Source organism: Bactrocera neohumeralis, chromosome 2 (genome assembly GCF_024586455.1).
Source record: "Bactrocera neohumeralis isolate Rockhampton chromosome 2, APGP_CSIRO_Bneo_wtdbg2-racon-allhic-juicebox.fasta_v2, whole genome shotgun sequence".
Taxonomy (NCBI): domain Eukaryota; kingdom Metazoa; phylum Arthropoda; class Insecta; order Diptera; family Tephritidae; genus Bactrocera; species Bactrocera neohumeralis.
In genome coordinates this window covers 29,708,622-29,734,510 of record NC_065919.1, presented here as the reverse complement: position 1 = coordinate 29,734,510, position 25,889 = coordinate 29,708,622, and the positions used below count along the sequence as shown (strand labels likewise).

Below are 25,889 nucleotides of genomic sequence, written 5' to 3'. Positions count from 1 at the left end.
CAAATTACAGCAAATGAATCTTATGTATATCTAAATATGTATGTGTGTGTAACTAACTTCTGATTTTCTTTTTCTCTCTTTTCAGGTAAGTTAAACCAAACCATATTGATTTCGGTTCAAGATTATACAAAAGATATGACACATGTTGGTTTCATTGGAATAACCGTAAAGAAAGGAGACCGCCTATAAACTATACTCAAACTCAACACTTGAGACAAATTTGCATGTATGTATGTATTTAATATATTTTGTGGACAGAGTACTCTAAAAGCATAGTAGCCTCATGAAATGAACACACCCTAAATACATACTCGTGCATACTTATGTATGCATGTAGTTATAAAGACACGCTTACCATAATCATTAATTATAAACGAGATTAGGAGACAGCACAGATCTAAGAGTGATGCTCATAAAGCCACTGCAACGAAACGGCCGAGTATTCCCCAATAACTGTGTTGCGTCTTGCCGTCAACACGCTCCGAAGCACATACATACATATGTATGCATGTGTCACGCCTGGTCGCCTATGCCGCTGCCGCGAGAGTTCACCGCAGCGCATGCAGCCGTTTGCCGTGGCGATGGCGCTTCATCATAAACAACGTTACGCATTTTTAATTACCCGCCCGCATATTTAAACGTAAACACCAATGACAATGCTGCAACAGCAACAGCAACAGCCACAGACATACGGCAATAACGGCAATTAAAAAGAAAATTATTCACAAAAACACGAGGAGACATAAACCGCGACCAGAATCACGGGATACACCAACAGACGCTTGAGATGAATACGCTGTGATGCCGTGTGTATGTATGTATCTTTGTGTGTTCGAAGAGTATGCCCCCAGCATTGTCTTTTTGTAGTATAATTGTGCTCATATACTCATAAAAACAAAGCAAATGCAATACAAAAAGCAACCAAAATAAACATATTCCTTACTACCTCGCCTTCGACAGCGTCTTCTCAAACACATTTCATACGCATTTCTTACATCCAGCGATCTGTCCTGCCCGCCCGGTCATCCTCTGCTCTTTTGTTCATGTGCACTCTGATAAATTATATTCTACAAGCACACATTCGGCTCTCCACATTTTACGATCGGTTGTTTGCTCTGGAAGCAGACAGAGGTTCGCATATGTAGTATTGAGGTTGAGGCCGGTCATTAATACCATCACGTAGAGTTCAGACTGTGAGTTTGTTAAAATCACTGAAGTTTCAAAATTTACAGCGAAAATACTGAAGGCGCAAATGAAACCATAAAAGTACTTTGAAATACATCTGTAAATGTTCGGAGGGAAATTTCAGAAAATGTTGAAGGATTAACCCAAAGTTAGATTGGAAAAAGAAGAATTAGACGGAAAATAATAAATGACATCTGAAAAAATACAAAATACTATCTTATTATAAGAAATTTTGTACCAGTTTAGAGGTACATATTTCTGAACGCCGTAAAGTGTTACTCCAAATTATTAAGCGTTTGATATTCCCTCTAGTAAGTCGTAACGTATTCCAGGTATTGTGAGTTCAAAAATCACATCTCTTAAATATATACTTATATACATATGTATATTAATTGTGTCATGCCTTCTGGAATTGGAAAGATATGAGTATGTACCTTTCTGGTTATGCGGCCATATGTGCTTATATATTTTTATATCTAAAAACACTTGAGCAAACAGTTCGGTATTGTCAACACAAACAAAACCATTATACAGGTCATTCTCCTTTCTTTGAGGATCCCTTTCACGACTTCTTCTCTGTTGGCGTGGTCAGTGCTGCGATACAAAATTCCAAAACTAAAAGAGGGAAACAAACAGGGAATTAAAAAGCAAACCAAAAAAAAAACAGAAACAAAAATTGAAAACAACAAATTACGCATTTATTATGGCTCCAGCGTTTATTTACCTCAGCCGCGCGATCAGGGAACCGATCGAGCGCATGTCTGCATGTCTGCGACTACATTGTGTGTGCCGAAGTCGGAGCGCGCCGAATGTGCAAAAACAAAAGTCATAAGAAAATGTAACAAATTAAATAAAAATGTGCATTTTTTTAAGAAGAATCAGATGATGACCGATCAAGAGCAGACAACGAACAAGAGAAGAGCCATGCCGAAACCGATGCTATGTTCATCTCTACCCGGTACTTCTGCACTGCTGTGAGCCAGCCACCTCCGCTGCCGCTCGCCTGCGTTGTTGACATGCCGAGTACAATGGCTTGCGTTTGATCGTAAATCGCGCGCCAACACGATGTCGCCACTGACATGTGCAGCACAGAAAGCAAAACCGCGCTCACATGCCCTGAGCGCTGAGAGCTCGTGTGTGTGCGTGATTGTAATCGTAAAGGGCGAATTCTGAAGTATCGTGGATGAATTTTTCAACAGGCAAAAGACGCTGTCTTTCCAATTCATCGCCGCAGCTACGAAACTGCAGCCTGTATGCTTATGCATGTAGGCGGACGGACAGCCTCGAATGGGTTCCTATAATATACTTATGTATGTAGCTTGCGACTCCTTCGACTGTTGCGATATGCTGGTCTGGGGCTTCCACTTCTTTCACTGGTTTTTATTACTTCGCTTTCTTTTAGTTCCATTTTAATTTTTGTTTTTTAGCAGCTTGCCTTCAGCGCTCCAAAACACTTTTGCGCTGCGAAGACATTTGCCAGCAGCCAGTCTTTGTCTATGAGCTTAACTCAGTACCTTTTCGACTGCTCTTCTTTTAATCTCCAATATAAGTATCTTTCCGATTCCAATTTTTTCAGTCACTAGTGTCCACACGACCGTTGCGTCCATTTGTACAGCTTTACATAAGTATGTCGTTACAAAGATCACCGTAAATAATGCAACGAGCGAAGTCGAGATTGAACGATAAATTGGCCGGCACGTCAGCGGGCACAAGCCAACAGCGACGCTACGCGACGCACTAAATATACACTCTTCGCCGACGCTGCGTGTGTGTATGTGCACGACTGTGCGCCGTGCTTGTCCAACAAGCGGTGAAATGGCAATGCCCCGATTCTTAGTAAAGCGCAAATTAATTTTTATAATATGTGTATTTATTGTTTTTGTTGTGGGCTTCACTTTGAAATGCATTTACGCGCGTATGCGTCATCGTCCTCATTTTTCCGCGATCATTACCGCATAGCAGCTAATATTCTTTTAATGCGATGATTGCGGATTACGGATATGAGTAAGTGCCGGTGGGGCGCTGTGAACTTGGATCGGCGCGTAGGGCCATTGTGTCGGCTTGGCCATTAAAGTACCACGCCGGGCAGGCATGCTGGCGACTTACTTTAAAGCAGCGCCAGCAACAACTAAATCATTTAGTGGGCTTTGCGAGTTATGTTTAATATTTGATGGTGGTATTTTTGTGTGTACTTATGTAAGTATGTACAACAATAATACTGCTTATATACTCGGATATGTGTATTAGTGTTTATTTTTTATTGGAAGAAGACTAGACGAAAGCAAACGACTTTCCACTCGCTACAATTTACTTCCTTGCCACTAATGCACAATAGAAAAAAGCGTACAACAACAACGAAATGTCAGGCCAAAATCATTGTCACGTCAAAGTCATTGTCTTTGTCGCGTTGGGCCCTCATATTAGGACAGCGAAACCAACAAAAACTTGAACATAGCAAATAGAAGAGTTAAAAGTAACAAAAGCAACAAAGTGACGAACAGCGGCCACGTAATCGTGATAGCAAATCGGCAGTAATGGGCAAAAGCCAAAGAAAAGCAAAATAATATTTTATAGTATTCCACACACACACACTTATATATAATGAAAAAAATGCGCGAAACCAAACATTGTCATGCAATCAACTGCCGTGTGGCAACAACAACGCTACTTACGTGCATACATGTAACTGTCTTCACAACAAACAAACGACAACAAGCTGCTAATAAACAAAGCAACGACCGGCCGGCCCGCGTACGATCGCATACACCGGGACCAGGATTTGGCGGTGCACAACGCGCGCAGTTTCTGTTGCTTCAGCCATTAACTGGCAACAAAACTGCAGTAACAGTAGCAGCAACAACAACAATACGAGTAAATGTGGCAACCGGCACAACTTTCAACTCTTAACTCCACGCCACTTGGCTATTTACTACGCTTTGTTTACATTTGTGCGCATCGTGCCACCAGCGCCCCGTTTCGTGTTGTTGCTTGTTATTTGTTGTTTGTTGCATCCACGGCTGCAGCGTGCACTGGCTCGTCTTGCCACAAATGTGTATCAACAGAAAGCATCATTGTTATTGCTACTGCACATGAACACGAGCATGTTGCACTGTCAACGTTGCACAAACAAGCACATTTGGTTGCGGCAGAGATGGTGCTACCACTTGGCCCGGTGCGGGCAGGTGAAGGCGCTGAATTGTAGGAGGCCGCTATTGCCAATGCACACTTTGCAACATTTGTTGCACTTCTATTGTTTTTCCTTTTGTTGTTGCTGTTATTACTATGCGCAAAGTTAAGCGGTGCACACTCAAACACATACACATGTGCGCTCATATGACTGCTCATGTGCATGCATGAGTTATTGCGCTATAATTGTTGCAACAATTGCTAGTTGCAGCTACAATTCCACATGGCGCATTGTAAACATCAAATATTTTGTAATTATACAACAGCAAAAATCCCACTTGTACATACACACACACATACATACATGTGGCATTTGCAACTTTCTGTATATGCGTGCGTGTGAGCAGCATATTTTATAGCTTTTTCGTTGTTGTAAAATTTGACCCAAAAACTGTTGCATTCTCGTGAAAGTTTTATTCCAAAATTTGTTGCCGTTGTTGCCCCACTCGTACTGCCTTCGTGCCACTGCCATTTTGAATTACTTTTTAACCCGCACAAATTCTGTTTACAAGGGGCGTTGCAATCTAAGTTCATTGACATAAGTCCATACATACAAAGAGCTGCTTATATGCATATTAGTAGAAAGCTGCCGAAAGCCAGCGCTCACACAAGTTCTTGCATGCTGAAACGGCGGCACTCACATACATCTGTATACATACATTCATATATGTATGTACATATCATCCGAAGCAAAATGGAACGGAGCATTTAAAAAGGATATGCTAATAATAAGAACGTATAAGCGACTCCAGTTGCCCCTGACTGGAGTGCTTCGCTTTGCTCTTTTCTATCTCATTTCCCAAAAAAAAATATAAAAAGGGTTCATTCCTGAACTAGAATCTAGAACTTAGTTTCCTCAAATCCTCAGATATGATTCTTTTTGCTAACTCTCAATATACGCCATTTTCACTGTTATAGTTCATACTTATACATATAAGAGCTACTCTCTCTCACTCTGATGCCATATAGCATTTCGAAAAATCTAATTTCTTTATATTAGTCTGTACAATTTTTATAAGTTTTAGTTTAATTAAAACAAAAATTAAGTTTTAATAGGCTCAACAGAGATTGCGGAAAATCTACTGATTTGAACTAAGCTTTTCACAAGGGTTTTATTCATTTCGAAGTACTTATACAATTTTCCAAGAAATATAATACCAATTAATTTTCGACTCCAAACCGACTTTTCCACAAATATATAAGTAAGTTTAACGGTAATGTGAAAAGAAAAATCAATTTATGTACAATCGACTACAATTGCGTCAACATTAACTTGACACATTTATGGTTTCCAAATGCTCTCATGCAGTTAATCCAGTCGTTATTATGCCGAATAGCCCATAAAGCCATATGCCATGTTAGGGGAATAGGAAATGCCAACACGCCTACAATCGCTGGTGTTTCCACACAACAAAGTGCACTCAAAGCGATAAATACTCACTTGCAGCATACGAAGGGTCGACCAACGCGCTTTTGTCATTTACCATCATGGACAATGGCATGCCCCCGCCGGTGGCAAAACCGAAAAGCCTTTAAATGCCGTATCGGCCGCGCTGAGCCACTCGTGCGCAGCTCGTCTAAGTTTCAATTAGCGCCGACCAACCCTGGAACACTTAAAATCAGCAACCACAATTGCCTTCAAAGCCGCAGCGGCAGTTTAGTTGCCCCGGCCACTGCTAACAGCGCACCTCAGCAAATACTTTCACAACGCATTTGAAGAGCGTTGGATTACTTTTTATGTCTCCGCGGCGCGGCAGCGGAGTTAGCTGTACTTCACGAGGGGTGCTTTTATTTTGAAGTTTACCGCATTTTTTGCGATTTATCGCCAACAAAACTGTTCTGTACAACGAACTTAACAGAACCACGCCGAAACGCTCGCCAGCGATGCCAGCGGAACGGCGGTGTCAATTCTACATTGCTACGCTTTCTTGTAACATTAGAAGTAAGAACATGCGAGGACAATGACTGCCGATATGGGACATTTTCGGTTTGCATTTACGGAAATGAAATTCAAACTTACTGCCACTATATTAGCTTACGGTTTAATTATTTGCGTTCTCGGTAACTTAATTTGAGCGTTTTCGCTCACTCTGAACTACTACCGTGTACTAAGCGAGGTATCATAATATGGCAGTCCGAGACAATAGCTTCCAACAACAAATTAACAGTAACGGTGCTGTCTTGCTACAAATTTTTCCGACAACCCTCGTGTATTGGTTTCTGTGAGCATAAACATAAATTTCCACGTCGGCTTTCCTTTTCACTTTTGTCGTGCACACATAAAGGTTTCCATATTGATGTGCCCATGACTTTACCGCTATACTCGTAATTTAGTTGGTATGTGGAGAGGGAAAGATCATCGTGGTCACCTAACAGTTCTAGGACATAAGCTATTACGACGTAAGTTCTCCATAAAATAATGTATAAGAAGTATTGATAAATATTTTTCACTGGGTCTGCAATACCCCCTTGTGGTTTTAGGTGCCTGCAGAATGGAAGCTGAAAGTCGAGCCTAACGTAAATGCTCTTATTGCGTAAATGAGTAAATGCGCACTGCACCATATGAGTGCAATAAATCAGCTATATCTCTGATAAAAATCTTTGGCAAGATTCAGAGGACGTGGATTCGACGGATTGAAGAACAAATTTTGTACTCTCCGAAGATCGATATATTTATCGATGATGTTTTTTTGGCTAAAATGTGACATATTTCTACCGAAACATGTTTCCACTTGAAGAAAATTTACTACAACACCAACATACGTTAATCCATAGGTGAGGAAACTATGTAAGTATATGCGGATTTACAAGAATTGCACTTGTTATGTCCAAACCCGGCTTCATTACAGGGGGTAGTACCTCTTAGAAAAAATATGTACATACAAGTATATATGTATATGTATGCGTATGATAAGTAGAAACATCAAAAGAGAAATAGAAACGTGTTGAAATCGTGTCAAATACTTAGTATACTTAACGAAAAATGAGGGTTATAAAAAGACAAGCATTGCTGTGCGGAAGGTAGAGCGGAGAAGGGGCGAAGGAAATGCAAGCAAGAAAGGGTCACCAACATTAAGTTAATCCGGGTGTTGCACCCTCGTGATGAAGCGGATACTTGCACCCTCTTGCAGGCCTACACAGCTACACATATACAGATGCAAAATATGAAGCGTGTGCCCTGAACCTGAGCCACTGGATCCTACCGAATCTAGCAACAACACCGGCCGTTTGGAACACCTCAAAATTATGAAGGGGAAACATGTGCCTTTGTATGTACCGCTAAACATACATATGTATGTATATGCACGAAGTAGCAACAATATCTACAACAACAACAATGCTGGCAACGTGTACATAAAAGGTTGAATACAACAAAATGTCAATAACCTGAAGAATTGCAATGCAGGAAAATCACCCGATCGCTCTGGCGAAGCGATACAATTTTCCTGACGTGGCAAAAAACGAGATTTACCTACGGTGTACAATAACAATAGTAACACACACACATGCAATGTAGTGTTTGATGGAAAGATATTGAAGCTGGTGCCGAGCTCGAAAGAAGTGCCAAAGCAAAGCGGTGGAGTGGATAGGTGTATGCTGCAAAGCAGTTGGTGGACTGCTTATAGACTCACGCACATATATACATGTGTATAGATATAAGTATGTACATATGTACACATAAACTTATAACATAACTATTTATCTATCGGACTGTAATACCGGAAATCCCTAGGTTCACACGAATCGCACGCAACTTGCCGCGGCAGTTGACAGTCGGGACGCAGTGTATGCTAACAGAGCAGCATACAAATACATATGTATATGTATGTACGAATTTTTTTATAAAAGAGTGGCAACAATGTAAGCTAGCAGCTGCGCAAATTGTTGGCTGACAAAAGGAAGTAAACCTGGGTATTGAAGCCATGTCTTTGAATTGAAATGAGAATTACACTTACGGAGTAGGTCGAAAAAATAGCTGTGAGCTCTAAGGCATTTAACGAAAACAAACTAAATCAAAAATAGATCATCGAAATAAGTGATAACATTTTCAAGTTCGCTTTTTTATAAGTAATATTTAATTGTATTGGTGTTAAGAGGTGAAGCCAATCTAAAGCCATAAAAAGGTCTAACTTGGATAACTTATTCTGGGCATAAAGAAAGAAGAATGGAATTTTTCTCTTCCTGGCCTTATGGAACATACATTTGAAACATTTTATATTGACAACATTTCTATTCGAACCAAATATGGCCTTATTTTTGATGAAATTCGATGTTTTCGAATACGGTTTTCCAAAAAGTTCAAGATATTTTGAATAGGATTAATGTCTAGTGATTGCGGGACCTATGGAGTTATTTTTATTTCCATAACAACCATTCATGTACAAGATAAGACATGTATTTTGGGTCGGTATCCTAATAAAGTTTAATCCACTTAAAATTTAAATTTTTTCCTCAAATGTTCCAATGCTCCATAGAAATGCAACTCATAACCATACACCCGCAAAGCATTACATTACCCCCACAGTGCTTTTGCAATACATTTTGTCCTTCCGAATTGATCTTTCTCCACACTTTTCGTGATCTATTCGAACCAAATTTATTAAATTTTGAATCGTCGGTGAACACAATGTTTTCCCAAAACCAATACGGTTTGTTTAAATATTGTTTAGCAAACGCCGACATTTTCTTTTTATTAACCTTATATATGTATGGCATTGACATTGTAATAATTATAATGGCAATCGCTGAGCTAATTCTTGAGAATTACCTTTATTCAGGGGGCCCTTGACGTGCAAGTGTGATTGTAAGAACTCGAAACAGCTGGAAATATAAAAACGGAATCATGGCATACATATGTATGTTTGTACATAAGATATGCTGATAAAGTACATCCGTGTAAAGCTCGTAAACAAAAGTTAGATTTTAAGCCGAACAGTAGATTGTTGCTTTGAAGCTTAGTTACCGAGTAACTTTGTCGCCTGATTGAATAATGACGTTACGACCCTATAGCGTACTTTAAGCCAAAACAAATTCGATAATTTCTAATTTATATTTCGTCATATAAGAACAAGACTTTTAACCCCATAATTATCTAAAAATCAGAAAATTGCGGACTGCACTTAGTTCAAATACTCTTATCGGTATGGCAACGCTGCCTTTCTGCTATTTGTTGTTGCGCCTCAAATTGACTTAGTACGCATAAATTAATTACTGAAACGTTTAATTGATTAGAAAGTCAAATCACCAGATATTTGTTTATTTTAAAAAGTTTCAGCAATTCATTCGTCATTTGATCTATTTTGGCAGCTCTCAGTTTACTATCGTCTGGTCGTGCACACACAGTCATAGTTTCAATTAGAATTAGAGCGAAAGCTGCACTAACGGTATAATTTCATTGAACCCGCTATGTCACGAAACACGCCCGATAAGTCAGTTCATGTGTGTGTTCATATTTTAATTTTATTTTGTTGTTGTTGAATTGTTGTTGTCGCCTTTGTCGTGTCAACACTTTGGCGAGCATTTTAGTTATTATTTCGTAGATGCTATTGTTGTTGTTCTTGCTATTTGTTCAAAATCCGTTCATTGCCATTTCACTTTTTTGCTTATCAGGCAACAACCCCGGTGTTTGTTTTGAATTGCGTAGTCGCTTTTTTATTTTGTATATTTCCTTCTTCATTGAACTCGACTAAAAGCACAGGCAGACTACAAGCACTACTCCATAGACGTCCACACATACACACCTACATGTAGTGGTATGTAAATATTAACAGGCATATAGTGGAAGCGTGACTACATACATACATACATATATACCACAATGTAGTTCGTGAGCTTATTTGTGTCCGCTTGTGATCTAGCATTTAGTTTCGGAACAAAGTAACAATTTTACATTTTAAACTTAAAATGTGATTAAGAAGCACATCTCTAAAGCTCCGACGCCCCGTACTTGCTCATTGTTGCTTTAATTGTTTGTTTCTTCACGTCTAAGCAGTATTGTCGCACTAATGATAAGTATGGGCTCACATATGTATGTATGTATAATGTACTGTTGACTAAACTAGCGGTTACGGTTGTTGTTGAAAAGGTAACTGTTACTGCCAAGCTGTGACGTCAGAGTAAATAGGAATACAAGTTAAAATTATTTACATTTATTGCCAAAACTTGACATTTTAATTCCTGTATTTATACAACTACTTTCTAACCAAGAAACCCTTAGGCTGCATACAGAGTGGCGAACGGATTAAGTTACATACATATGTATATTTTGAGTAATTATCGGCCAGAAAATGGTAATTCCAAGTTATTTTGATGGTAATTAAATAGTAATTGGGAAGCAGAATTGCCAACTATAGCAGAAAGGGAAACGGAAAACATTGCGTATTGTAATTGAGAAGAAACGAAAATCATAATTTTGAAAATATTAAAGCAGAATTACCAGCTAAGCAGAGAGTTCGAGATCTTTCTACTTGATCGTTTTTATACTACATACATACATATGTATGTATGTATGTTTGCAACTTGCATACTTCTCTATTGAGGGGTGGTGTTCAGCAAAATCAGATACCAGAATCGCCCACCGACTAGCAGAACACTGCAGTGTCTTCCAGGCGTAGATCACAGCAGTTAAAGAAAAAATCCTAAGAAAAAGGGTGCCTACAAGAAGAAACATATTTATATAAACAGCTATCCAAGCGACTTTAAAATCACTAAAGTCTCTTAGAGTTAGTTTATTGCATCGAAGAAAGTGAACATCCTATTTCAAAATAAAGCTGCAATGAGTTTCAGGACACAGTGATGTTCCTGGTAACTGTGACACAGCTGAATTAACCAGAGCTGGCGCCAGCCTACAATTAGACTTCCATAAAAAGGTAATATATGTAAGTATATGACTCAGCGTACTTGTTGATATTTAATCAACAATCATGTTATAGATATAGCTGAGTCTTTATGGAGACTATCCCTGATTTTCTCAACCAGCAGACAAGCATGGAATGAATGGAATATGGGCCAAACATGCCGACTATTAAAATTAAAAAGTAATGATATATGAACTCTAGTAGGGGTCTGACTGGTCTCTGTCTTATTGGCAGACATGCCAGAATTATTACAGTAGCTGCCGTTAGGTAGAAGAAGAAGATTCTGTAAAATATTTTCTATGCGAATGCAAGGCTTTATATACATAGGAAAATATTTATAACTCTCTGCCAAAGATTTCTTGGCGATATCTTGGAAGTTGCACGTATAAAGCTCTCTGAGTAGATGAACTTCATCAAGAGTACAGGATGGGCACACACAGCGCAATAGCGAGGATATAGTAGAGTGATATGATTTTAGTCCCGGTGGTTCCAACTCTCCCCATGAACTAAATGCCATCTTATATCAAAGGCGTTTAATGCACACACACTCTTTCCGTCGACTGTTATCTTATCAGGAAACATTCACATTTGTTCTAATTATTATTTCTGGTTGCGTAGCGGATATTATAATAGATTTCAAATGCAATAAAAACTACAAAATTGTTTATTGGTTGCGACCGCAAAGCGAATTATCAGCACCTGAGGTGGTTGTAAATAAACACGCCAACAAAGCGCACCCTCCTTCTCGCCCGCGCATTGACGAACGTTGTTTTTGTGGCACTGAGCGCGAGGCTTGCAGTAGTTATTTGTCTAATGTCTGCTATAAGTATGCGCTTGTGTTTATCTATGCGTTTGCATGTGTGTGTGTGAGTACTTTTGGGGTCATTGTCACCAAGGTCGTTTCGCCGGGTAACAGCGTTCTCATTGTCATTACCATTACCATTGTCAAGTGCATTAATGCTGTTATTCGATTGGCGTTGGCGTTATTTCAACGCTGTTCCGCCGCTGCCGCTTTTCTACTCGCGCATATGTATATGTACATATGTATGTATGTTGCTGCGCTTTACTATTTGAACTGGCTGTCAGAAAATGCGAAATTTTTATTGCTGCGCTCGCACCGCCTATTCGCCAGTTCAGCTGGTACGTACACACACACACGCGCAAATGTTAGTTCACTTCCTAAGCGGCGCATGCATATTTAGTATGCACAAATTTCAGCGGCCAAATGCTCAGACTTGCACTTTTCGCTGTCGGAATGTTTGTAAGTCCGTGTGTATGTTGGTATGTATGTAAATATAAACACGTAATGCATTTGTTGTTTGTTTTCGCGAGCATTACTTAAGCGGCCATAAAATCTACATATATGCATATGCATGTCTATGCAGTTATATAAGCATGTAAGCATCGGTGTCTAAGTGTGTATGTTTGTTTGTATGTATTGTAGCATGTGTTCTAAGCAGTTTTGCGGTGAATGCCCAAGCAGGCAATTTCCGCGCGAATTTAGTGAAATTGATGACCTTCAACTTGGCGGCGTCGGCTAACGAACTGCCCGGCTGTAGTTTGCAATAAAAGTCAACAACAACAAGTGTATTGCCATATTAATTGTACACATTCACACATTGCGACGTTCACAGCTAGATAGAGATTAATGATTTCTTATTGTTGTTGTTGTTGGCTATCTTATGACACATTTCACACGCTATCGCCATTACAATACCCGCTCCAAAGTAAATATGCATTTTAATTGAACGAGCGTGCACATTTACCAATTTTTTAGAATTACAATAATTACAACAACAGCGCAAAGTTATTTTGTAAAGAAAGTATCGCGTAAGCCTTAGGTTGTTGAAGGCAGTTTTACACAAGTTCTTATTGAATTAGAAATACAATTGGGGATTTGCTCCAACCATCTATGCATACGAGTATAAGGCTGGATTTGCAAAAACTTTACGCAATTAATTTTATTGCTTCACCCAATACTTAGTTTTAGTAGTTCGATTCATGACCGGATCAAAATACCAGCTATATTCGTTGTCATATAGCTGTTTGCTTATAGATGAGGTCTACGACTTCAGCTCTACACTTAGCAAAGACCAAACTGGTAAAAAAATAACCTCCGCTAAACTGTCGGGCTAGAACATACACTCTTTGGCTTTCCAAGACAACTCGAACAAGTTTTTACTCGTTACAGCCTACAAGCAGTTAACTGCTGACGAATTTCAACTGCTACGAAAAACAGTTTCGAATAATAACAAACCTCTTGGTGGTGTTGCAATTGTTGTAATTTTGCAATTTGAAAATATCTAGAAAGTATGCTTTCTGCGCACTTAACTTCCGGCTCAAAGCCCATACACCTCGGCAATACGAAACAAGCAGATAAGAAATGAAGCGGTGAAGCAACATGTGAATAGGTATGTACATATGAGTTTTGGCTTGCGCGCCACATTGTGTCATACAGATAATGTAGAAATAAGAAGTTCGAAGTTGTCACTTCGCAGCTATGATGCAATTAAATGGCGACGGTTGTGGGACCTTTCTACATTACTCAATTATTTTAGGTGCTTATGTAAGCTTATTTACATGATTGCATATTCCATGCGCAGGAAAATTAGCCAAGCTATTTGATTAATATTAACATGCTATATTATTTTAATTCGAATTAATGTTAACGATTTTTTTTTAACTCGAAATCCATAAATATGCACTGAAGAAGTTGTGCAAGCGAAAAGACATAATTCTCCTTCCCGTCGATTACGCTTGCTGCGTAAAATAAATTCTCTGTTGTCGTTCATTGAACCCACGACGCACTTTCGACGCTGGTGCCACCGACCGCTCGACCATTGCAATGCGGTAGCCCCACAGTTTAGTCACCCTTAGCCAACCTGATTTTGCCTGGCAGAGGCTAAAAGCACGCTTATATTAACAATGCGGCGAAATTGAAACCGAAAAATCAGGTTAATGCATTTTCGCTGTTTGTGGCTTCGAGTACAAAACTCTATGTTTTTTCCTTTTGTAATTTTTAATTTCATTTTAATACTTCTGAACTGACATTAGTCACGTACGAGAATGCCAAAGGCATATCCGCAGCTCTGTCGGCGTTTTGTAATATTGAATTGCACTCACAAGCACATCCATATGTATATCTGTATGCATGTGTGTGATATGAAAAAACAACTTCATAGCTGCTTTGCCGAGATGTGGCGCCAACTTACTTCGATAGGGTAAGTCCAAAAATAACAATAACATTTTTTAATAATTACAATGTAAAGCTACTGACGCCTCCACACCGTCTGCGCTGGGTCAACCGTAAATTTGTTAGAGTTCAATAAGCCGCAAAAACCATAATTGGATTCTAGGTGCAAAACCGCCGACAGTCGCAGCGCAGTCACTACCATATAAATAATATGTTGCGTGCTGCTTTTCAACCCAGCCGCTACAGCGCCCTTTAACAGTCTAAATTTGGTTCCAACTCAGCCCTCGTTATTTTTCCATATTTTGTACGCACTTGTGCCCTTCAAACAAATTCGCCTACGAGCCCCGTGTAATTCCTAAGCAAAAATGATTGTCGAAAAAATCGGCGGCGTCTCTGCTCTTATCTGTGTGTGTGTGAACGCAATTCCTTGCCGCTGTTCGTTGTCCCGCACGAAATCAGCACTCGTATGTTCGTCGGTTCATTTGCCTCGTCATGATAACCTTCAATAACTGTCTAGACGTTCGCCGTTATACGCTGCATTAGTTATTTTCCAAATTGTGCGAATTGTCACACACAGATTGCGTATACGCACTGTAGTACTAGGCAATTTTTAAAAGCTCACAAGAGTGTATGTGTGTTGTATATGTTTGTATGTGTGCTCATCAAAGCACATAGGCACCAGCCAACGATGTCGGTCATAAAGATTATTCAACTTTCAAACGTTACGTCGTTCTTTGCGCAAACGTCAAGGTCAAGGCGCCGGCCGGCAGGACATTTAACCAAAAAATTGCAAAACCAAATATATAAACTTTTGAGACCGGAAAATTTGCAAGTTGTTATGCAAAAACAATTGGTCTGCAGAGTAGTCATACTCGTGCGCGTATAAATTGCATTTTTGTAACGCCAACTTTTCCAACGTTTCTTTAAAACTATCTGTCTTCTTAATATTCAAAATATTACTCAAATATTATATTCCATACCGAAAATTCGGCATACTTCTGGCGTACTCCCAGCCTATTCACATAGTCTCATTTATCCTAGCAACCAGGAACGGCATACAGCCGTCACCCTTGAGGTCATGACAAATGTCAAAGGGCATGAAAGCGGTCATGACACCTCCAAGGCAGACACAGTCAACGGCAGCTATGAATTGCCTCATTAAATCAATTCCATTACCGAAACCCTCTTCGCCCAGCGCGGAGCAACTACTTATTCATAAGCATAATTTAGCGTCTGCTTGTATGTCGCAAACGCATTCCTGCGGCAGTTGCAAACGCCCGTGAGTGAAGTAGTATTTTGCGCCAGACACATTTTCGAGGCCAAAAAACGACCTTGTATTTTACGCAACTCACCAACTCAAACACACGTCGCTTTTCGCTTTCATTTCGGCCACAGCTGTCGGGACTCCGCACTCGATACTCCGTGCTCGGCACAGGAGGTGCATGACACTACAGCCGTATACCATTCAAAGTGCCAAAATTCCTAAAAATTCTCCATTGACTTCGTCTGTGCCTGCCATCTGAACTCACACGCGCATTGATCCTTCGACGTTTGTCCTTGAATTCGAACGTTGGCACGCAATTGCCTGCGAACGAAGCTTTCAGCGGCTATTGGCCCGTATCTTAAAGCTCGTTTGTCTGCAGCAGAAGCTTTATGGATGACTAAGCTCTTCTAGATGCCGACGAGTGTACTTGTATAAAAATGTGTAGGCCAAACTTTTTTAACGAGTTCGGCTACAGCAATACAAATGATACGTCTCAACGTCTGCCACATTCTGCCTACTCTACATGTTATGTTTAAATATTTGCTTGCTTCTGTCTGTGACGCGTCGTTGCTGCGTGTCTGCGGAGGAAAAGGTTAAGCGCCTCGTTTCCTTCGAACGTAGTCTGAGCGCTTCTAAGCTGTACATATCCTACATTAAGGCGCCACCATTACTACATAGCAGAGAACTGCAACGAGTAATAAATTTTTGTTTATACTTAAGTATTGATCCATTACTCTGACTGATTCTGTCAGTTCGGTTCATGTACACGCAGCGAACCGTTTGTCTTCAAATCAGCGATAGAGAACAACTTTGAATCGTTCGCATCAGCAGAAAATACCCGAATTGATGCCAACTCATGCTTCAATGATTGAAATGACCGACAGCGTTCGGTTTGTATTCCATCCCCTCACACATACTCTAGTGCACTTCTGTTCTATTTCAAATACATAAGTATGTTTGTATACACATGTATGTATGTATATACATATGTTATATGTATAATGGAAATTTCATCGAGTACATACATACATCAAATGTATGTATATATGTATGTACGTTCTTGATGGAATTTCCATTGTTTACGCTTCGAAAATTTGTAACAAGCGCACATTTTCAAAGCTGGTACATTTTTTGCCACACATGATTCAAATCGGTCCAGCAGAAAATTGTTGTTGTTTGCTGTACTCATAGATTTACCCATAGATTTACTCGTAGATTTACTTACAGTTTACCCAAAGTTTCACATCAATTCAAACAATCGTCTCAACTCTATGACCTGACATGATACGATCATGATTGCCGAAGAACAGATTGTTCGTGTTGCATCAGCTCGGTTGACGCTGGCGATTACTCGATTTGATAAACAATGTTGTCTATGCGAAACTGAATTGATTTGATTGTGTTTCTGACACGACCGTTTGTTCTGATTTTATCATACTCGCTGCAGCTCTCTGCTGCTCTATACATTAAGGTGTTTCTATTATGGCTTGTGTGCGTTTGTCTTTTATGACCACCAAGTGTACGTAATGCACCCACTGCTCGTTGCATAGCATAAATACTTACGACAGACTGCCTACGTAAGAGTTACGCTTCTGCCCGCAAAACTCGTATCAACTGGGCTTTCGAACTTTCGCTTGTGCACGCTTTGCGAAAAAAGCGTAGGTGACGCTAGCAACACATATTCTTTCAACTAAGTTAGTGGGGGTTCCTGCCTGCGTGGGCTGTTGTGTTATTGTAGCAACGACATTGCGTGTAGCGATGTCAATGTCAATGTCAATGCCGCTGATAAATGATTAACAGAAGGCTTATGCTTCCTGCATACGATTGATTGGGCTCATGAGTAATGAGCTTGATACGCACGAAACAAATTTCTTAAACAAAGCGCAGCGTTTTGTATAAAATTCCTCACTTTTATGTTTCATTGATGAGATTTGAAATTATTTCTATTAGCTTCTCGGTTCTTAAAATTCTTTTTAGCCGAGCTTTCCATAGTAAGTCTTCGTACTTAAATTGCCACTTGCTTGCTCAGTTTAAATACATATAAGTGCGCCTCTGTTGTGAAACTTGACGCCTACGAAGACATGCCTACGCAATGATTTCAATTTTACACCTTCGCTATTTTGCGTGTTGGTGTTCGTGACGTCAGTAAGACTCCTGCCACAGTTTGAATTGAATATAATTCTATTCAAGAACCCAAGAAATAAATCACCCACGTATACATTATACATATATTCCACGCATTTCCTCATATATTAAAAAAAAACATATGTTTTTTATAATTTAATAAAATGTGTTCATATTTTTTCAATATCAGTCTGTCTCCGACGAGCGGCCGCATGTCATCAACCCTTTCTCCTTTAATTTAATACCTTTTACAGTTCTCGCATTTTTTGATTAATTGCATGTACACGAAACGGCATTCATTAACTTAAAATTACTTTCCCACCTTCTCCTCAGTTTCTCTTGTCTCGGCAGATTTCGGTTGTTTACGCTTTGACTCATATTAAATTGCATTCGCCATTTAGTTAATTAGCACTCGCTTGATTTTAATTGAGAACAAAAGCAACGACACACAATTATTGCTGCGATTACATTAAAATATATCCGATTACAACATTTTTGGTATTATTATAATTTTGTTTTTTGTTTTTACCTACCACCATTAGTTAATTAATAAATTAATATACTAACAACAATTATTATTATTTTTTAAGAAATCAGTAACTTCTGGAAAATCAGTGTAAATAAAAACAGATAAAATTATGTTTTTAGTTTTAGTTTTTTAAATACAAAACAATGTATTGCTTGCTTCGAAATTTCGCAAACTCGAGTTCAGCCTCAGTTCACAGTCGCACGTCTGAAAAGAAGAATGATAAATCATGATAAGAGAGAAATTGAATATAATTGTAGTTATTTTTTTTGGTATAAGAAATCTCCAAAATCACTCAGAATGTCTGTGGGTATTTTATTACAAACATTTAAATCTCAAAAATGCATACGACAATTATGGAATTATTAAAGTTATGGCTGATTCACACAGAAATTTTGCTAGGCTTTCATTCTGACATATCCTTTGCTTTCTTTACTTCGTTTTTAAAATATGAATTGGGAAGCAAAGCATTAAAAATTGTTTTCGAATGATCCTTAGAATCTCAATTGTTTTCCCTTCACTCAACATTCGCATTTATATCAGCCAAAATTATTCTAAATCACCATAACTGAATAAAACAGTACAGCAACTGAATTTGGATTACTGAGAACGAGTTTTAAAGGTTTATTATCAAAATTTAATCAAATTGAGTAGAGATTATGTTACAAATACATAATGAGGTTTCAAAATGAGCCTTTATTTTAACTGCTGTACCGCAACCTCTCTATTAATGACAACGCAAAACGAAATAATTTTTGTACTATAAGTTTTTATATCTAACTTCATTGGTAAATTTCACACAATGTATCATACTTACAATAACCAAATTATGTCCCAATTCACATATTTTCTCATTTCCTTCATTTTCAGGTAAGTCCCTTTGAAGTCAGTACAGAAGTTCAGCAAATAGGATCTCAATTTAACGTAAGTCAAAGCATTCGTAATCGAAATTCAGCATGAAATTAAACAACTTGACTTAAGCCAGCGCAAACAATACAATTTTTGGCTTCACGAGTTGCCACGAAAGTAAATATTTTGCGCCGAAATAAGGAAACACAATTTTGCACCACAAATTCGGTTTACAGTTAAATTATGACTTTCCATTTCTGTTAATTTCGAAAATTGGCGACGGCGTGTTTTAAGCTATCTTATGAAAAGCAAAGACAACGAAAAACGGAGCAGATAATTTTAGTGGCACATTAAGGCAGCAGTGGAAAATGCAAAGCGAGTTGGCCAACACAACAGCTCCATTAACTGCAACTCGATTTGGTTTAACCATTGCGGCCCGATTTTATTGCATTTCATTGCTCTGCAGTTCAATTCAATGCTCTGTGCGCTTCGTTTCAGTTCAATTCGCCTCTTTCTCTTCACGTGAAATGTAATTCGTGCGCGCAAATGTCGATTACAATGGGAAATTACATGAAATTAATGTTTCTCCATTGCACCCATTCCAGTTTGTTGGGCGGCGGTGTGGGCACAGCGCACACACACCTACACAATCATTTAAGTGGACGGAATTCACTGGCAAATCACCGGCAGCCAGTGATTCCAGCTCCAGCCAGCTGGTGAAATTTTCGAGGAGTAAGCGCGATTTCGCACGAATAAACGACGCAAATGTAATTGGGCACACTCCAAGTCTAAAATTATTCGAACATAGCTGCCACCACCCCACAAATGGTTTCTTAAGCGAACTTCTTACACTTCACTGCAATCTTTGCGCTTTTTTCTAATTTCTTTTCTGAAAACGGAATTAATCAGGTCATGTCTTGCAAATGTTTGATATGCGAAATGACTAAACATTTTTACTAGAGAATTGTTTACAATACTTTTTTATGATTTACCTGCTATGGCGTGGAGTCAATTCGTAAATCTCCGCCAAGTAAAATGCATTAAGTTATAAATGAAAACTTGTTCCGTATAAATATTTTGAATGTAATATAACATACATGTTGTAAATATGTACTTACATATTTTACATATTACTCATACATGAGTCCAATATTTTTATCAAAGACAATGTAATACTTTTTAAAGCTGCAAAAGGTTTACTAGTATGAACATTCAAATTCATTAAACGGACCAACTTACCGTTAAAAGTGAATTTATTTACACTCTGTACTCTCATTAAAAATTTTAATGATTTTACCTCAAAAAGTTACTCATACGCACTGTATTACCGTGAAGATGGTCTTGATAGAATGAAGAGTACTGGGACGGTTATTGCACTATTGATTTCGATCATTTCCTCTCCAGCAAAAAGCATTACAAAATATAAATCTCTAAAACTCTTTAATGTTAGCCATAAGACGGAGATCCTAAAAAACATATGTATAGATCTCATTTGAATTGTGTAACATTGCTTGTACATCCCTTCGTTTCAGTATTTTCGAAAACAAATTTATTTTTCTGCCCTTGTTCGTTTTTTTAAACTTACTTCTTTCAGCCTCCTTTATCCAAAATATGTTTTCTAAAACGTTTATCAAGCATAGCAATAGGTATTTTGCTTAAATTTACAGTTACTTAACCCACTATAAATAAAATAAAACAACGTGGCCCCGATAAGAGCGCAAACTTTGACATAACCTCAAAGTATCAACAGGAAATTCATGTAATAACCAGCAAATGCTAAACAAAAGTAACATATAACTAATTCGGAGGGAAAGTTAAGCAAGATGAGAGCAGATAACCATTTGTTGTAGCTTCAGTTGAGAAAGGCGGATGCATGTTGCCCAAATTAAGGTTGACGTAAAAAGTTAAAGATTGCGTGCAGAAAGGCATGAGGGAAAGGAATTTATAATTCTTTTTCGTATGTAAGCTTTCTATAGAAAGTATTTTTCTAAAGAAAGGCTCAACATCATAGGTTGATATAGGAAAGATGTGAAAATTATTACTAAAGATACCCATTTGGAGCAAAGTCGCTCCAATAGCATTAATAATTGTATATATAATTAACTCTTGTATTTATGCTGAAACATAGAGTATGTAACTACACCAGCAAGGTAATCTATAGTCGCTTTCCAACCAAAACGTAGTAATAAAAAACCTTTTTAGTCGTAAAAATATTATACGATCTACCAAATGTCCAAAAAAATCATCTCTATTGAGACCCATATCAGAATTTATAAAAACCGTTAGCTGTTTAAGCAGCATACAACTAGGCTGACAATTTCTCATTCAAAATCATACTTTTCAAGCATTTATACTTGTTAAACGGACTATTTAACATCATAATAATGAAAAAACGAAATATTTTGTTGTAATAAAAAGGAAATAAAAATAAATTTCCCAATATTAGAATAGAAATTATTCTTGAAAATAATACTTAGCAAGTAAAAATTTCGAACAGAAACGATTACAAAAGCAATGTGAGTATGTATAACAAATAGCATATGAATTTTATGTAAAGCGCAGATACATAAATCATAACTACTTAATGCACTTTAAAGCACTTTTCGAGGTCTGGGTTGAGGCATTGAATGATAGCAAACATACGAGTACATATGTATAACCTATGTGGGACAATTGAAATGTATATGTATCGCAATATAAGCTTAACTATGTACAAGTGCAACGTTATATGCTCAAATACATATGCTCGCTCACCACGCTGCAATGTGCTGTAAGCTGCTATAGCCGTGTATGCTGCTCACATGTACATAATGAATAAATTGCATTGTAAATATGCATGACCTGGTTTACTTTTCACGCCGCCCCGACGCGAAATGGACTGTGTCACGATGATGTTGCATGCAAAAAACGCTCAGTGGCGACACGGCCTTGCTAAATGCCACATTGTACGTTTGTATGTGTGGGTGTGTGGGTAGCAAAAACTCAGCAATTGGGTTGAATGCTTAAATGCAACATATATAGTAGCATATACACTAATATGTTGCATTAAAAATTGTGTACCTAACAGAATAACATAAAACATACATTATTGGCAAAGTACTCGTAGTTCCCCTATGCTGAAAACTACATTGTGCAAAATGTTGAATGCAATAATTTCGCCGCACAAAAAATTGTGTAAACGCAGCATCCTTGCATGCAACACATAACGGCACACGCATTTATCACTTTCAAGGTGTGCATTGGTGTGCGTCACTTTGCTTTTGTGTGCTTTACCTTGACCGAATTCGCCAAACGAATTTGTGAGTAATTGCATAGCACCCACTGCTGCCCCCAAATCTAGGCGCGCGCACACACATACACACACACAGCGTACACATTTTGCATCTGACATGCGTTTGGCAAGTGGAAGCACCGCTAAGGCTAGTTCCTACAGATAGTTTTTACCGTGAAAGTTTAGCTATACACTTTTGACTTTTTCCACAAACCGAGCATAACGCGCCGCTTCCCTCTGCGCGCTGGACCTTTGCACGACCTGACCCACTTTCGTATGCCATAGTTCACCTTGAGCATAAAGTGAGTGTGTGTGGCATGCAGCAAGCATACATACTATATAAAGTGCAGGCATATAAGCATTTATATACTAGCATAGCATATACAAATTCGTATATATGTATATGTGTATGTGTGAATGCTTTTTGCAGCATTTCAAGGAAATTTATGCGAAGCCTTGTGGAGTGCCAGCATATACTGAAGAGCACATAATGCTTGTTGTTGCAATTATTGCATTTTTTTCTCAAACCACCTACCACAAAAGCTGCGAAACTGGGTCATGCCAGCCACACACTAATGGCGAAAATTTCATTTCAATGCCAACGCATAATCGTCCTTCGAAAATACGCACACAAATCCACATTTAACAAACGCTTACGTGCATAAATTTAAATCTTTTCATTTATAATTTGACAAAGCATCTTTTTTTCAATGGAGTTCTTAAGCTTCCATTCCAATACCTTTTGTTTTTTACATCCGAAATTTGAAATAATATTACATCAATTAGACAAGCATAAATGTATATATATAATATCTTAGTACAACTCACTGGCAACAAATATGTATATATTTTTTGCAAGAAAGTGTAAAATAAGAAACCTCTTCAGTCCGATTTCCCCTCCAGAAGTTTTAGGTTACTGCACCTTAGGAATCCTTTTTTCTTTAGTTAAAGTTCTGTAGGTCCTCTTTTCTATTTTCTCAACATCTCGCTGACCGAATGCATCCTTAGTGTGCGCCTCTGTAGGTCAGGTGCTTTGATTGCACTTTCATGTTTGTTCCAGTTAAAGTTTCCTTTCTTCCTCCTAACGAACTTTGCTGACATTTGAAATGCAGAGCAGCTTAATAATTTCATTTTCTCAACTCATGTGTCTTTCCTTATGTTTCTTTGGTATTTTCTATTGGAAGTTCTCATTGTGGCCTCATACAGACCGCATAAAATATCCTCAAATGTCGCGCTTCCTTAGACAATTTCTTTAAGGCGAGCTCTTTAATAAATCATTTATGCAATCGGCAATCTACTGTGCGCACTGCGCATATGTGCATGACGTTTTTTATTACTATAATGGAATTTTAAAAAATGTTTAAGAAAAATTATAAGTCACAATATATTTAAGAATTTTTTTTACTTGTTTTCTGTTAAAAATATATATGTGAGGAAATGTGGTTCATTTAAAGTCAAACATAACTCAGAAACAAACATAATGACTAAAAACTTCTGGGATGGCCAAGCCAGACTGGGCAAAGAATTAAACTAAGCCCTTGTGGTATTTTCATGCAAGATACAACCCGCGAAACACTTGGGATAAACATTTTTAATTTAATTCCTAAACAAAGTTGAAATTGTGTTTATTACTTGTGTAATATTATTATTTTTAATTTATTTGTTTTTATGTACCAGAATTTTCTGAAAAAATAAGCAATTTGAGATGTGTGTTTCACAGGATAAGAATTTTCTGAAAATTGTGATTTTATTAAATAAGCTAAAAAATAACATTTTCGAGTGAACAGTGAATAGTGAGTGAAGGTGCATATATCTACAGAGAATAATTTTTTCTGAGATCTAAAATTTAAAAATTTTAATTGTTAATTTTTTTAAATTTCAAAACGTATTTTAAATAATTTTCAAAAACAAATCATTAATCATTTTTTTGTCCTGGTTTTAAAAAACATTTATATTAAAGAAATCAGTGAACCGTTATTTAGATTTCAACAACATATAAAAAAAGTAGTTCAAAAAGGATATTCCAGTAGTACCCAAAAATCATATTTTCTATAACAGTTTTCAGCTATAGACTTTCATTCAATTTAAAAAAGAAAATCATTTTTTTTACTCTTATTTTTTTCTTCTTTAAATGAGTGTACAATAACTGTAATTTTGATTTTCATTAAAATCTTATTTACGTAAAAAAAATAAATTTAGCACTTCTGAACATACATATAAAAGACATAAGTATGTATGCAGGGGAGTTCTTGCAACCCTCAAACTTTCACTGCCGTAAAACTGACCACTTGGCTACATTAAAGCAAATGCTGCAACCAAACAAAAAGCACAAAAAGCACAAAAAATCGATGACGGCCAAATGATGGAATCAAGTTAATAGACATTTTGACATGAATGAAATGAACTGTGTGGAAAGTCCTTAACAACTCAACACCTGCTTGTCATTTTCCCTTTCTAAAATATTATACACACACACTTACATAACTACAGAAAGCACAGCTTGTATATCAGCGTTTGCCGAAATGCTCACTTTCTCTTTTATGCGGGCTTTGTCGTCATGAAAGGTGCTCCGTTGACTGTATACTCGTTGATACACACATACAATATTTATAAACATGCATGCATATATTATGTACATAAATACCTATAAGCATATATATGCGTTTATGTAGATCTGGCAAAGCCACAATTTGTGGAAGTTGAGAAAGAATTTCCATCTGCACAATGGCTAACAAAAATTACATACCTATATACATATATGTACATAACTGCATAAATATTCATATATGTACATGTATATACATACTTATGTACATATGCTATTTGTAAGCTTATGACAAATATACATTTTCCAAAATTCCAGAACATATTTTGTAACACTTTCGAAATACGCAATTAATTTTACTAAAACTCTGCAATGCCAACGATTTTCCTGCTTTCTTGTCAGTGCATAAAACCTAAAGGCCGTATAAACGTTTGTGCCAAATCAATTGAATACCATTTACAAAATAAAACTCGCGAGTTTCACATTAAGCAAACAGGATTTTGCTCTGCATTTTCAAGCGGGAAGTTCACTACGAAACTCCTAAAGAGAGTATCTATTTGAAAGACTCTCTAACTCCTGAGAGCAGAATTTATTGCATGTGCACACATATTTCAATAACTCCTCCGAATGTGAAAATGGAAAGTTGCTCATACGCACACGCGCACCCTAATTCACAACTACTTGAAGCAGGGCATCAAAGGCAAACTAGAACTAACTCTAAAAAAACTAAAAGTCCATATTTTATGCAAGGTTTTGTATACTGTAGTTTTTTCAGAAAACAAAATCATCAAAATTAATGTGTCTGGAGAATTAATGTCTGCATTAAAGTTGACGTTGAAAATTCTCGAAATTTTCACTTTACACAAAGTCTTAAACATGCATACAAAAT

At 37.7% G+C, this 25,889-nt stretch overlaps 1 protein-coding gene across 3 annotated transcripts in view; it reads left to right on the top strand.

Annotated features, from left to right (window-relative positions):
• The window catches only part of LOC126767920 (zinc finger protein 704), a 297,974-nt gene that overhangs the window by 253,411 nt on the left and 18,674 nt on the right, over positions 1-25,889 (top strand). For 2 of the 3 annotated variants that reach the window (XR_007669180.1, XM_050485706.1), the window contains exon 5: positions 19,206-19,259. The exons of the other annotated variant lie outside the window; for it this stretch is intronic. Coding sequence is in view for 1 of the 2 variants with exons in the window: in XM_050485706.1 (XP_050341663.1) it covers positions 19,206-19,259 (54 nt within the window). In the remaining variant the exon portion in view is untranslated. The remainder of the gene's footprint in view (positions 1-19,205; positions 19,260-25,889) is intronic. 3 annotated transcript variants of the gene reach the window in all.